Genomic DNA, 15270 nt, shown 5'->3' with positions numbered 1-15270 from the left:
TTTGTCCCTGTGTACTTCCTTGAGATGATACCTTTAGTTTAATTGGGAATCTCTGTAGTGGGTGTAACAATTCTCTGCATTTCCATCAGAAAGGGTATGTGACTTAGAAATTTCATTAAAAAATAAAACAGCCTAACCCTAACCTGTTTAATAGCATGAATCAATTATGACATGGACTTTGTATTGTTTTGGCTTCTGGTGATTTTCTTTATTAGGTTAAAAAGCACGTAGCCATCTCAAGAATAACTTCTTACACTCATTTGTGGGGCAAGAGATAACATAAAAAATTTCACCCAATAAAGACCATTAGATTTCAAACTCAAAGAGTGCTGAGACCTTGTGCATCACCAGCACCCACTCACCAGCATGGGCTTTGAGTATATGGGTTTTCAGCCGGCTGTTATAGGAGGACTTGAAGGAGCAGAGTTTGCATCGGAATGGTTTATGGTGTCCGTGGTGGGTTTGCATATGGCGATCCAAACTGGATGCAGAGGGGGAAAAAAAAGAGAAAATGACAAGATTAAAAACTGTGTGCAACATTTTCTTATTGCCCTCTTCCAGAAATCCCATTTATAAGCTGTTGAAGTTGCCTTGTTATTCTTCAATGATCATCCTCAAACACATACAAAATAATAACATGACAATTAAAAACATTGGCAAGAGTTGCACCTGCTCCAAAAAGAGGGAAAGCTAACGGATGAAATCAAGAGATCTTTTTGGATTGAGACATGGCAGTGGTAACAAGTTGTAGTAGACTTTTGTGTTCCCTTCTCCAGAAGTACAACCTCTTCATAACTGAAAAAGGCCATCCAAAAAAACAAGGTAAAATATGGGTGAATTCAAATGTCCCACCAAGTAAGTGATGGGTGCCTATCAATTAGTCCTTTCACTTATTCAAAAAAAGAAAGAATGGGAATTCAGGGAAATATTGCATTTATAAACGGCTGTCCTTTTTTTTCTTAAAGCTTTTATTTATGGTGGATACTACAGTGGGGAAGAGACGTTTCAAAGCGATTGACCTACTTGTAATGGGCTCTCTTGTCCCCAGCATCTACAAAAATATGGAGGCACAGTGCAAGTGATACTAAAGGAAGTCACATGATCAAAATGGTTGCTCATCCTTCTGATAAACACAACCATGTCTGCTGTAAGTCAGTCTTCACAGAAGCGACTTATAAGGAAGTTATTTAATAATAATGAACACACAGTATTACATAATAATTACTAGTCTAAAAAGCAATAAATCTACCAAACAAGGTATAGGAAGAAGCTCTAATTTGTATCAGTACCCCAGAGAACCAAATTTCATTCTAAATGATTCATAAGGAATGGTACTGCTTACCCATTTAAACAGTGAACTCGCTCCTGAGCTCCAAAGCAGCATTTCCAATTGCCTCTGGACATCTCCCTCTGGATATTCTTTAGCTATCTTAAGCTCGATCAGCCCTCAACAACCCATCTTTATTTTTTTTCTCCAAAACAAATTCTCTTCATTTCCTCGTTTCTATAAATGGCACTACCATTCTCCTAGTCAACCAGACTCCGAATCTAGGGGTTACCTGTAGTCTACTTTGTCCCTCGTTCCCTACATTAAGTCAGATTTTTCCAAGTCATGCAGATCCTGGTTCCCCCAACCATTCCCAAAGTTCCCTCCTAACGTCTTTGATTGGCCATTGTAACTGCCTCCTAATTGTCTTCCCCTGCCTTCTTTTTTTTTCAATTCAAGAGCACAGTCTAAGGAGTCACTGCTTGGGTTAAAAATCCCAGCTATCACTTATAATCTCTATCACTTTGGGAAAGTTACTTCACCTTTTTAAACCTCATTTTTTAATCCATAACATGGAGATAATGGGGCCAGACCTCATAACAATGTTTTGAACATGAAACAATACTTCAAGGTGTTTAGCACAGTGCCTGACACATGGTAAGGCTCAAAAAATGTTAGCAATTATGATTATTTTACTCATTAGATTCATCCTTTTACCAATATCTATTATAAAGCCCTAATTCCTGACATTCAAAGCCTCCAAATATGGTGTCAACTCAAGTATATTCAAACTTTGTCTTCCATGATTTCTCACAGGTAACTTAAACCCAAAAGCCCATTGCCGTTGAGTCTACTCTGACTCATAGCAACCCTAAAGGACAGAGTAGAACTGCCCCATAGGGTTTCCAAGGAGCGCCTGGCGGATTCAAACTGCCAATCTTTTGGTTAGCAGCCGTAGCTTTTAACCGCTACGCCATCAGGGTTTCCACAGGTAACTTCAGGTTTAGTAAAACTGGACCACCAGCTCATCCCCAAAGGAGGCGCATATTCTCCTTCTCAGGCTTGTTTTCTTGCCTTTTCCTCTACCTCTTACGTCCTTTTCCAAACTGTGGTTCAGTGGTAGAATTCTCACCTTCCATGCGGGAGGTCCAAGTTCAATTCCCAGCCAATGCACCTCACACACTGCCGCCACCCAGATGCTTGAGTGTTGCTATGATGCTGAACAAGTTTCAGTGGAGCTTCCAGACTAAGACAGAGTAGGAAGAAAGGCCTCCAATCTACTTACAAAAATTAGCCAGTGAAAACCCTATGGATCACAATGGTCCAATACGCAACCAATCATGGGGATGGCACAGGACCAGGCAGCATTTTGTTCCATTGCCCATGGGGTCACCATGAGTCAGGGGCCAACTTGATGGCAGCTAACAACAAAATCTGTCTGTTTTGAGACTTGACTCAAATGCTCCCTACTTCATAAAACTTCCCTGACTTTTCCAAAATGGATGTAACATTTCCCTTTTTTGAAACTTCATAGCATTTCATTGATATTTTTACAGATATGTACCATATTTTGCCAAGTCATTTGTGTTCTTGCTTTATAACATGACCATACCCTAAATTCTCTTGGCTCATAGATCATGTCCTATCCATCTTTATACTCCTCCAAAGCCCCTAGCACTGTGCCTGGCGCCAGCTACATTCATTTACTCACAACTATTTATTGAGGTTCTACTATATGTCAGACGATGTGATAGAAGCTGTTCCATAAATACATACTGAATGGAAGAGAACCACACAAGTTTCATGCTGATGCACAGGTCTGACAACAAAGACTAGATATTAAACTCCGTACGATAATAGCTTATAACCCATCTTAACCTCTGTAGAAACACTGCCTCCTTCTGCCTTTTAACAGCCACTAATTCATACTTTAGCTTTTTGAGAAGCAAATAGCCCATCATTTATCTTCAATTATCATAAAAATAAACATTTCAGTCTTACAATCAATCACCTTTCATCCAAGAATGTCAGAATGCATCATTGAATATTTATCTCTTTTATACAGCTGGAAGAAAAAGGCAACAAAAGGTTTTTTCTTCTCAGAACTACCCTTCTCCTCACTCCCTCAAAGCCTTACATACCTATCCCAAACTTATAATTCCAAAGCTGTGAGGGGCAACCGGAAGCTCTCTCCCCTCCCCTCTACCTCCCTGTACTTTCAAGCAACTCTCTGGCATCCATGAACTTCCTTACCTTTCATGGTCTTTTTCAAAACAACTAGCAATGACTCTTTGGTCACATGGGCTAATAGTCCTAATCTCCCCTGCTTAATAACTCAATTTCCCAAATGGAAACTTACTTCCTCAAATGATGATTTGGGATGGATAGCTGAGAGATACATCCTGGTCCTCCCTTATGTAAATCGCAGCAATACCTCCAATTCTCGTTTACAAAATGCCTATATTTGCCAAGTCTAATAACATAGGGTTGTCATGCGTTAGAATTGACTCAATGGCAATTTTTTTTCCTTTTTTTTAATGTCACCCAAATAATTTACTGATTATAGCCCCAGTTTACAGATGAGGTGACTGAGGCTCAAGCTAACTAAACAGCAGGTGTGACCCATGAGTGGAGCCTTTTGGCTCCAAGCTTCTCCAGCTCTAGCTCAGCTGCCTTCTGCATGACACCTGCCTCAGCCTCCTGCTAAGAGCACCACACACACACACACGTACATGCCCCACCACCAAAATAAAATATCCACTGTTATTGCCCCAGCTCTCATCTTCTCCCTTCTATAAGACACTTCCTCCCAGTTGCCGATTGTGACCACCCAATAGCACTTACTTGTGCCTGAAAGCAGAAACAAAGGAGCAATACTGGCAGCTGTACTTGTCCTCCCGGGTAAACATGGCCAGGGCCAGATGGCTCCTCTCATGAGAACGCAGCCCCTGCATGGACATCAGGACTCTGTCACATTGACTACAATGGTATCCCCCCGGCCGGGTTTCATCCTCCAACATTCCATCAAGCAAGCAGTGTTCACCATCCACCCGGTCCACCAGGGTGCCACTGGCATCTTTGGCTGCTTCCAATCCATCCAGGAAGAAATGGGAAGGGTCTTCAGCCTCCTGCTAAGAGAACCACACACACACACATGCCCCACCAACAAAATAAATATCCATTGCCATTGCCCCAGCTCTCATCTTCTCCCTTCATTCTCCCAAACTCATCAGCATTGCCTGTCCAAGCTTCCTCCCTGCCTCTCTGGCTCCGCCTGGAGGAAGGGCAAATCTGATGACCAGTCTTCATGAGTGGTGGGGCTTTTGGGGTGACATGTTTGGCCAAAGTTCGATATTGCCTGGGAAGTGAAAGTGAGGGGCTCTTCGCCTTTGAAGACAGGTCACTCACTTATCCCCCATCCTAAAAAGAAAATTCAAATTGTGATCCTACCTAAACTGACATAAAGTTGGGTTAGAGTTATGGCTCAGAGAAGGGAATGAAAGAAAAGAAGAGAAAAAGTAGGACTAGCTTCAGTATTCAGGAGCCTTGGGCCATCACCTGACAACGAAGGGAAGGCAAAGATTCATGTCCCTCTGTCCCTTACTCTCACCGCCACCCCATAGACAGTGGCTTCACCTCTGGGCCAAAGGTTGCTGTATCATCAATTCAAAACTCAGAAGCGGCCTGATTTTACATCACCCCCTTCTCTAGCTGGCTCCTTGGATTTCCACTTCACGGGCAGACCGCTCTGTCCCTCCCTAGTGTGATCCCAGTACACAAGCCTGGGACACGCCATAGCAGTGTGGAAGAAGCTGACCGCTGCTGTGCCAAGTTCTATCGCTCTGCGGACAGGCAGAAGGCTTCCGTCTTTAATGAGGAAAAGTAGAAGCTTTCCTTCAACACTGAACTGGCAAACAGGAAGCAAGAGCAAGAAGGGCGGATGACAAAAATACATTCTTGTATGCAGAGGGAAAGTGCAAAGCCCCGAACTAATGTCTCTGCTCAAAAACGGTAAGTGCTTAGCAACACCCTGGAAGCCAGAAACAGTGGCTCTGTTAAACACCAAAACACTGACTGTTATGAGGACTATGGTGTTCAAAACAGGTGGACTAACAAAGGTCAGGAGAAAGAGGGGTGGCACTTGTCAGCAACACACAGGGAGAGGGGTTGGAGGAGACAAACCAGGTCAACAGATTCTCAAGGGCAACTCTGACTTAAGGCTTTCAGTTTTCAATTTAACATCTCTTGAACTCCCCAGAGGACATAAAGTGCAACGGAACTGAAGTTCCTGGGCTTGCCCAGGATGAGAAGTAAAAGACGGCTTCTCCCGGGCGGGCACCCTGCACCCTCAGCCAGATGAGGACAGGAAGAAGGTAGGCAGTGGGAGGAGCAGATGACAGGAACAGAACTCGCTTGATGGCTCTCAAGAGCTCAGGCAACTTGAACTCCAGCAAACACCTAGTGGCATTAAATGCAGAACACAAGGACAGCCTGAAGCCTTCTGCACAGAGAGAAAGGCCTGGACCTTCCGTCTCCAAACTAAACACGTTGGGTGGAAACCAGATTGAAATGCAACCTTCCCCTGGACGGGAAGCTGAGGAAGGTCCAACCTGCAAAGAAATCAAAACAAGCCAAGCCAAGCCAAGCATAGCTCAGGAATGCTCGCATTTTGAGCCTCCCTTTCCTGAGCGACTTGAAGCAGTGGGGTTAATAAGTAACTGGAATCGCTGCCACACAAGAATGCTCATCCAGACCTTCAGAGTTCTCACCTTCACGGCGGCAGACACGGCCGGGACGCTGCCGTACTGGACGTGCTTTCGGAGGTGGTTGCAGATGGCTCGGAGCGTCGGGTGCACTTCCACACAGAATTTACACTTGTAGCCCACCACTTTCCTCTCCTTGATCTTTGGCACCTCTTCTAAGTGACCAAAAGGCTGGTAAAATACAGTGGTAGCCATCAGTACTCTGAGCCCTCCCTCAAAGCCGGCATTTATTCTTGTCACTTACTAGCATATTTTATTTTAAAGCAGATTAGTGGGTTAAACCAAGGGATGTATATGTGAGTGTTTTTATATAACAAATTCATCAGCATCGCGGCACCCTGCCCACTATGCAAAGTCTCTGGAACCCAAATACGTTACACCTTGTGAGTAGAGCAGATTTCTGTGTAGAAGCCTCATCTTCATTGCCAACTGGTTTTCAAACCAGTTTCAACTACGCAGGTGAAACGTTGCATAGCTACGCCATTAATGACCTTCTTGGATAAAAATCTACTCCTGGAGATGTTAGGTTCATGTAGCAAACACTGAAGATCAAGACATGGCTGAGCAGTGCTACTGATACCAAGAGACAGCCCACAACTGCCTTACGGAAGAAAGCAAGCGTTGTCTTGTAACTAGGCTTCAAATAAGGCTACTTGGCAGAAAGAAATACACAGAAACCACCCAGACCTCCCCTGGGGAGCCTTGGGAGGAGTCAAAGGGAGGGAGGAAGTGGACTGGGACTGTGGAGAGGGGCGAGCATAGAATTGGGGATAATCAAGCTCGAAATGCTTAATTGACTTATTGAGCTCTCTGGCAAGCTAAGTCACTAGGAAGCCTGCAGCAGTTTGGCTGGCAACGAAGAAGTGCATGTGGGCACCAGTGATGAGAGGCCTCCTGGGGGAAGGGAAATCAAAACATATCCTTACCCTCTCTTGTTTGAAATCTGCAAAAGCACCATCTGCATATTTCTGCTTGCTCAAAAGCTGTTTCCTCCTCTCCTGACGTTTGGCACGCTTCTGGAATTCCTCATTGTGAATGTTCAAGTGTGAGGTCAGCTCCGCTGTGCTTTGCAGTTTGCTATCACAGTGCTTGCACTGGTAGGTGGAGCTCTGCAAGCGGGGGCCGCTGCTCAGAATGACGAAGTCTCTCTTGAGGTCCCGGCTGTGGTGGTCGGTGTAATGCATGCACAGCAGCTCTGCCGTGCTGAACGAGAGCCTGAAGCATTTGATGCAGCGAAACGGCAGCCACTCGATTTCCTGAGCTTCGCTTTCCACCTCGGCTTTCTCAAAGCTGCCCCTCTCCTCTTCCTCCATCAGCAGCGGCTTCTCGTGCTCGTCAGCGTACACGGCAGTGAAGTAGCCCCCCAACTTGCTGGCGTGCTGCTTCTTTGGGAAGACCCCCGGGTGACGCTTCATGTAATGGGACACGATGCCCTTCTTGCTGAAGGACTGGAAGGAGCACAGGGAGCACTTTTTCTTCTCCACCGCCCGCCGGAGTTCCTCGCTCAGCTGGGGGGAGTCGTCCTTGGGTGGGGATGGGATGATCACCTTGCTGGGCTTGTCGCTGATGGTCCTGGAGGCTGCCAGGCAGTGGGTGTAATAGGCGTCGATGTCGTGGCGCTTCTGGTAGTGGGCTGCCAGCCCTTTGCGGATGGGGTTGGTGTAGGCACACAGGGCGCACTTGAAAAGGTTGTTCTTGCCCTCTGGCTGGGCTCGGACGTTGTTGTGCTTGATGCGGTAGTGCCTGGCAATCCCCTTCCTCGTGGAGCAGAAGTACTTGCAGAGCTGGCATCGGAACACAGTGTGGGAGACCAGGTGCGAGGTAGAGAAGTGAGATGTGGACACAGGCTCCTCTCCCACCTCCTCCTCGGTCACCAGGACTTGAGAGGGGCTCATTTCAGTGGTAATCTCGGGCTCAAGGGACACTGGCAGATTTGGGGGCGACTGGGAAAAGACATCAAATTCAGGCTGATTGTGGTACTTCTCATAGTGGATTTTGAGTTTCTCCAAAGTGCCATGGGTGTATGGACACAGTTTGCACCGGTAGGCACCATAGCCTTGCTTGAAAATCCTGCTCGTCTCCTCCACGTCATTCTGGGATATGTCGGCAGACTGCTCCACGTCATGTACAAAGTCCTCAGCGGTCACCTTGATGGACGGGTGTCGCTTCTGGTAGTGGGTCAAAACGCCATGAATGCGGGTGTTGATGTAGGGGCAGTGCCTACACTTGTAGACAGCACCTGGGTTGATGTCGATGTCCTGGGCAAAGTCAGCAGCTTTCACTTTCATGCCAGGGTGCTTCTTCCCATAATGGGTGAGCAGACCGTGCAAGTTGTTGTACTCAGACTGGCATACTGTACACTGGTACGGGGTAGAGGAGATGGCAGGGTTGGCAGAAGAGAGCTGGATGCTTTTCTCTGGGGAGAGTCTTGCATCCTCTGGGCATTCAGCATCCTGCTCGGGGATTGGGGTGGGCATGTTATTTTCACAATTCAGAGGGTCCCCCAACTCTCCAGACAGGGGGATGGGCTTCTCAATAGCATCTTTCTCCTTGATGATATCCAGCAGCACCGACTCATCACCATTCATGGCCCAGGGGTGGAATGCTTGGTAGTGATTAGTGATGTCCCAGATAGAGGAGGCTTCAAAAACACAGTCCCTGCATCTGTAGGTTTTGGCTTCAGCTGGCATCGTGAGAGAGGGAGGGGATGGGTCTGGCCCAGCCCAGAGTTTGGTAGCCATGTAAGTATAGTCAACATAATGCTCTGGGTGCCTCCTTTGGTAATGCAGCAGCAAACCACTGGGCTCCATGTGAGAATAGATGCACCACTCGCAGTGGTAGCCAGCTTCTATCAAACCATCTAGAAAGGCCCACCGCATGATGGACGTGACTGTGGCCTTCAGGGTAGGGTGGTCTTTCTTGATATGCTTCCTCAGTGCATAGAAATAGGGGGAGGTATACGAGCACTGCCTACATTTGAGCGCTCGGAGTTTAGCCTTGTCCCGCTCCACATTAGACGGGGGGAGAAGCACACAGCTGGCCGACTTCTTCTGGTTCCGATCGCAGAGGCTTCGGATGGTGGCTGTGTGCTGCCGGATCACATCTGCATTGGCCTTGAAGTCTCGGTGCTTCTTCTGATAATGAATGAGTACACCTTTGACCGTCCGGTTCCCATAATCACAGTGCTGGCAAAAGAACATCTCAGTCTCCACAGGAGGGACATCTCTCTCGGAGCTACTGCGGTTCAGCTGTTGCATGTGGGCAGGTGGCCGAGGGGAGCCTTGGGGCCCCTCGGCCCCTCTCATCATTGCGGCTGTGGGAGGAGCCTGTCTGATATATTTGGCAGTAACCTTTATCTCTGGGTGTCTTTTCTGGTAGTGGACAAGCACTCCCACTACTGACCGATTGCTGTAGGAACAGTGTTTGCAGTAGTAAAGCTCAGTACTGAGGTCTGGTGGCGGGGGTTGTGGGGGGGGTGGGGAACCCATGTTGGACATTTTGGGAGACATTGGAGCACCCACCTCAAATGACAATTGAGAAAGGGCAGATCCCCTGTCCACAGACACCATTCGCATGGTTTTCTGGATCCTAAAGTAGGAGGCCTTTTCTTCAGGGTGTTTCTTCTGATAATGAACCAAGACAGAGTGCATGTTGGGGCTTGCAAATGAGCAAACGTCACAATCGTAAACAACAACAGTGTTGACCGAAGGGTCTTTCTGATTTTCACATTCTGGAGTAAACGTCTTTGAAGGAGTGTTTTTATTAAATGTAGCCGGCATGCCACCACCACGAGCCACGGGGGTGGAAGTCGCCATGCTCTTGGGAGCTGAATTCAGAATCTCCCTCAGTGTCTGGGATTCAGTATTCAGCCCTTCCTGCTGCTCCACGACATAGCTTGAAAATATCATCGCATTGTTAATCTTAACCGTGGGATGCATTCTTTGGTAATGTGGCATCAGGCTTCTCACATTCGGGCTCGTGTACGAACAAAACCGACACCGGTAGATCAGGTCCGAATGATCAAAGTTGAGTACATTCATGGCTTCTGGGTGGTGTTCACCGTAATGCTGCTGGAGATCTTCAAAGTTGGTGTAATCGATGTAGCATTCCAGGCACCTGTACACTGCACTGTGATCATTCGGGTCCAAGATGTACCTAAAGCTGAACTTAATGTATGGGTGCATTCGCTGGTAGTGGGTGCTGACACTTCGGGCAGATTTGTTGTTAAAGTCACAGTGTTTGCAATAGTAAAGCCTTCCAGAGTCACTAAAGTCTGTATTTTCATTATTGTGCTCAGTTCCATAGATAGAAGGTTGGGTGTTCAGCAGAGCAGTATTGGTAACTGGGTGATCTTTCATGTTTGCTGAGGAGCCATAATAATCTTCTTCATCTTCAGAAAGGGTGAGCTCAATCTCAGCCCCATTGGTGGCATTGTAATCATGGGTGATATTTCTGAAGTTGGGCTCCTTTTGGGGTTCATTGGCATCTCTCGCCCAAATCTGTTGGGCTGAAAAGGAACCGGGAACCTCCATGACCGGCTCTGTTGGCTCTTCTTCCCGGTCCAACTCAACCTCTATCTCCACTTCATTGTCTTCCTCTTCCTCCTCATCATCCTCGACATTGATCACTGCATCTTCCTGCTGTTTCGTTTGGTTAATTTTGCTCTGCAGGTTGCTTGCTATCTCGTCAATTCTAGTTCTCTTCTTCACGGGTGATAAATCAAGAGGAAAGTCATTAGCAAGTTTCCTAGGGGCCTTAGCTACAAAATTGTTCTTGGAGGACAACCCAAGAATTGAGGTCTGGCTTTTCTTCACAGTGTTGCTGGAAGAGGGGTGGCTGTCTGTCTCACTTTCCAATGGCAGGCTTGAGGGCTGTCCCTCGAATTTTGGCAAGTTGTCACAGAACGAGTGCTTGTGCTGCTGATGGACTCTTAGCCCTTTCAGAGTCATGGTGGAGTAATTACACATGGTGCATTTGTAAGGGTGCAGGGGTGGGGCTTGCGTGGGGGGCTGTGGCTGCTGTGTTGGTGGGGGCTGGGGTGGCAGCTGATGTGGTGCCTGTAGCTGTGGCTGCTGTGGTGGCTGTGGTTGTGGCTGCGGCAGTGGTGGCGGTGGCTGCGGTGGCTGTTGCTGTTGCAAGGGATCCAGCATGACTCCTGACTTTCTACCGTTGATGCTTGAGCTCTCGTAAGACACCACACCTTCATTCAATGAAGAAATGCTTTCGCTCTGGGAATTCACAGCATCCCAATCTGATGTACCCGTGTGACACTGTTTGTGAGCCCCAAGTTTTAACGAGCTCTTACAAGTAAACGGACATTCGTCACATTTGTAGACAGCTGTCTTTCCAGATAAGTGGATGTTTTCAATGTGACGAGAGATGCTACGTCGATGCATGGTGAGGAAAGGACAAAAGGGGCACTGGAACCTATTCATGAATCTTCTAAATGGTATTCCCTTGGTCTCCAATAATTTGTTGCCATCTGAGCCCATCAGCTGCTCTGCAGACATACCTGATGTCTGGTGATCCATAGAATTTAAACCATTCTCACTGTCTATTTCATTTAACTCTTCATCAGAACTAGAGTCATTTAGCATGCTGTTAGTTTCCAGGTCAGTGGAAGAATTTGTCATGTCAGACATTCCATAACGGGATCTTTCTGCCAAGTTAACTAGGCCAGAATTGTGAGGTGACTTCGGCTTCATCTGAGGATAAGACATGGGAGAAAACTTGGAAGCTGAAGAAGAATTGGGTCTCATGATGGAGTTTCCAACAGAGCCCCTGAAGTTGGAGACGTTAGTGTTGGGTATCTCCCGGCTTGCAGCATTCATGGATAGATAGGTGGAGTTGGAAGGGGGGCTGGGGGCACTTTTGTTCTGCACATCAGGTAGATTAGTCCCTTCTTGTTGCTGTCTGATACTAGAAAGAATCTTGACCATACTTCGGTGTTTCTTCATCATGTGATCACACCAGCGTTCTCGGCGGGGTGTCTGGTAGCTGCACCACTCACAACAAAAGTTGCCTCGAGACTTGGTCAAAGGCTTGACCATGGATTCTAAGATGCTGCGCTCCACGACCTCTGCGGGCAGTTCTTTGCAAGGGTCCTGCAGGGCCATAGGTGGAACCACAGGGTCTGGCATCGGAGCAGGGGCAGGGGGAGGAGCAGTGGTCTCCTTCAAATTGTTTTTGTGATACATCTTCTGATGCTTAATTATTCTTGCCCTTCTTGGTGACTTGTACGTGCAAAACTGGCAAGAGAAGACCTTGCCAAATCCCTCGTGCATCATGATATTATAATTTAAGGATCCTGGAAGAGGAGGTCCCACCGAACTCCCTTCAGCTTGAGCTCCATGGACCTTCCTAGTATGTTCTATGAGAAGGTTTTTTGACCTGAAGTAGCGTACGCAGAACTTGCATTGAAAAAACTTGTTTGTTGGTTTGGGGTTAGGGGCAATATGCTGACCGTAATATCCTGAACTGTGGCCATAGTAACTTCCGGTCCCCAATGCAGATGCATTTTGACCTAAAGAAAAAGCAAAAGTGGAAAGAGACAAGTAAGAATTAAGAAATTCTATCATGCAAATCAGTTCCATTTCAATTTTTCTTCATTAATAAACATCCCATTCAAAAGGCTCGAAGTCTCATGTTGGCATCTCCTCCCTGGAGGGCAGATGAGAGGGTAGAGGGGGTTAGAAGCTGGCGAAAGGGACACGAAAAGAGAGAGTGGAGGGAGGGAGAGGGCTGTCTCATTAGGGGGAGAGCAATTGGAAGCATATAGCAAGGTGTACGTAAGTTTTTGTGTGAGAGACTGACTTGATTTGTAAACTTTCACTTAAAGCACAATAAATAAAACAAAAGGCTCAAAGTCTCAAGATGAGGTCCTGAGAGTATTCACAAAGTTTTAACGAACATCCACGTACTGTATCTTCTCACGGATGAAGGTGCATTGTATAGCTGTACAGCTTTAGCTACAACACTCTTCTCATCTCCACAAATGTGCCATGTAGCTATAAAAACACAAGTTTCATAAACTTCAATATTCATTCTAGAACCTATCAAGATACTACCTTGTTCTCAAAACTAAAAGGAAACTCAGAGACATGAGGAAGCTGAGAGGCCAATAATCTAAGATACTCAAGAAGCGAAGCATGATGTCCAAACCACAAAAATGGCTCACAAAGAGCACGAAGCTCTGTAGAAACCAGGTATATCAAGAAACATGGTTACAGGCTAAAAATAAATGAGAGCAATTCAAATATATCAGATATGCTGAGTTTCATAGAGATTTACCTGATAAATCCTCTGCAATCACAAATTCATCCTTTATAGAAGAAAACTCCACCTCTGTCTGATTACTGGCATTCATGGACCCGGATCGTGGCTCGTCAACACTGTCCTCTGCAACATCAGTTGGCTGCAGAAATGCTGTGTGAACATCCTGAATGTGCGCCTTGAGATCTTCATAAGATGGAGCTCTGAAGTCACAGCCATCACACTGAAGCACCTCCATGATCTGGGTTTACCCTCTCACATTAGGAACCTGTGGTAGAAGTCAGAACAAACCATCTTAAACAACGTGGACCAATCATATACCCCAAGGTGACGGGCCACAAGTCCATCAATAGGAAAAAAAAAAAAAAAAAAAAAGGTCCAATAGAAATGGCACCTGGAATACTGGAGACAATCAGACATAAAAGAAATGATGTCCTTGACTTCATGACTCCAAAGAAGGAAAAAAAGAAAATAATTTTTTTTCTAGTTTGATAGATATATCTTAAAATGCCATTTGTCCAAGAAATTCTTATTCCTTCAAAGGTTTTAGTAGTTCCCAAATTTCTCAAGTGAATTCAGATCTCTTGGTAAATTAATATTGCCTTTGGTTTTGCCTTGGGCTTAGAAGTGGACGTTGGTGCAGAAAAAAAACGGCACTATTTGATCTTCGTTAGCGGATTGAGTATCATTGTATTTTTGTGTTATCTTAATATCTTAACTGATATTGGGGTATGCTTCTTTCCTTCCTTCCCCAAACCATTTAGTTATTTTTTCTCATGATCTAAGTAGTTATTTACCTTTTTACTACCCACCAATTATAACCTAACAGCTTCTCCAACCTAATTAGGTTATAAAATATTTCTCATGAGATTCTCAAACAACCAACTTTAAATAACGATCCAGTTTCTAGTTTAAAGTTGCATCTTGGTGCTTCAATTTACCTTAGGGCAACAGAAACTGGCTGTTTTGAAGAGGGGTTTCTAAGTCATGATTTCATCTTCCTCTTCTCTCCTTTACAAATGTCTAGTATCAAAGAGCAGTGAGCCTGGTATGGAACAAAGCAAAACTTGCCCAACTATCTTCCTTCTGCTATTTACGGTGCAACTGACATACATAGCTAGCTGCACACTAACTCAGTGGAGAGTGTCACCATTAAGAAGTTAAGAATGTATTGGAAAGGTGTAGTTCTTCCTACCTTAATACATATCCCCCATTGAGATACACAGATATTATCTTAATGAGTTACTTCATTAAGCTCACCATAAACTCACTCTACTGAGTCATTGTAATCTAGAACCAGATGTCCAAGAGCTAAAGCTGTAGCCAAATCTATTTTATGATGCAACTAGCTATGCTCCTATTATAAAAGATGAATTATTTCTGCAGGAGGAGCAAAGTTCAATAGGAGTGTGTCAATGCAGTGAAAGTGGCCCTTGCATGAGGAGTTTCTATGAAAGAATGCTCCTCCTGATAGCCTGCTAAAATAACTTCTGGCAAGTCTACCTCTGGACAGACTGAGCTTGCAAAGTGAGACACGGATATTTACCTACTCTTCTTTCACACAGCAATTTATCCTTTTTCAATAAACATTGAACTGTGCACTAGAGTCTTTTCAGCTAACTAAGTCTCAATATTCCAGATACACAAGCTTTTATGTCTAAGCACCAACCCAAATTGTGTGGAAGAGGTTGCTATCAGCTCTGGATCAAATTACAGCAGTCACCGAGGCCCCACCCCACTTCTCCTTTCGCACAGTCCATTAGACCTGAAAACAAATTTTTCCATGGTGCAGACGACTCCTGCATTTAGAACACTTTAGAGAAAAAAGCAGATCATCCAGTGTGTACTCCCCATCCCCCCAGCTTAGTCCTTTCATCTCAGCCAAACAAGCCACAGCTTTGCTGAATGTGTTTATCACACTTTCAAGAGATATGAGCTCCTGCGTCACTGAAGCTCTAAGACTCACTA

The 15270-nt window shown here is 45.6% G+C and overlaps 1 protein-coding gene across 9 annotated transcripts in view; it reads right to left on the bottom strand.

Moving 5' to 3' along the window:
• Window positions 1-15270, bottom strand: part of ZNF462 (zinc finger protein 462) — a 150088-nt gene that overhangs the window by 77221 nt on the left and 57597 nt on the right. For 8 of the 9 annotated variants that reach the window (XR_007518805.1, XR_007518806.1, XM_049897299.1 and 5 more), the window contains exons 2-6: window positions 13321-13570; window positions 6957-12553; window positions 6037-6201; window positions 4112-4215; window positions 363-481 (exon numbers count right to left, since the gene is read on the bottom strand). Coding sequence is in view for 7 of the 9 variants with exons in the window: in XM_049897299.1 (XP_049753256.1) it covers window positions 363-481; window positions 4112-4215; window positions 6037-6201; window positions 6957-12553; window positions 13321-13540 (6205 nt within the window). In the remaining 2 variants the exon portion in view is untranslated. The remainder of the gene's footprint in view (window positions 1-362; window positions 482-4111; window positions 4216-6036; window positions 6202-6956; window positions 12554-13320; window positions 13571-15270) is intronic. The other variant, XM_049897302.1, reaches the window with a different exon arrangement.

Source organism: Elephas maximus, chromosome 9 (assembly GCF_024166365.1).
Source record: "Elephas maximus indicus isolate mEleMax1 chromosome 9, mEleMax1 primary haplotype, whole genome shotgun sequence".
Taxonomy (NCBI): Eukaryota; Metazoa; Chordata; class Mammalia; order Proboscidea; family Elephantidae; genus Elephas; species Elephas maximus.
Note: the sequence above shows the minus strand (reverse complement) of the source record. Positions and strands in the feature narration are given on the sequence as shown.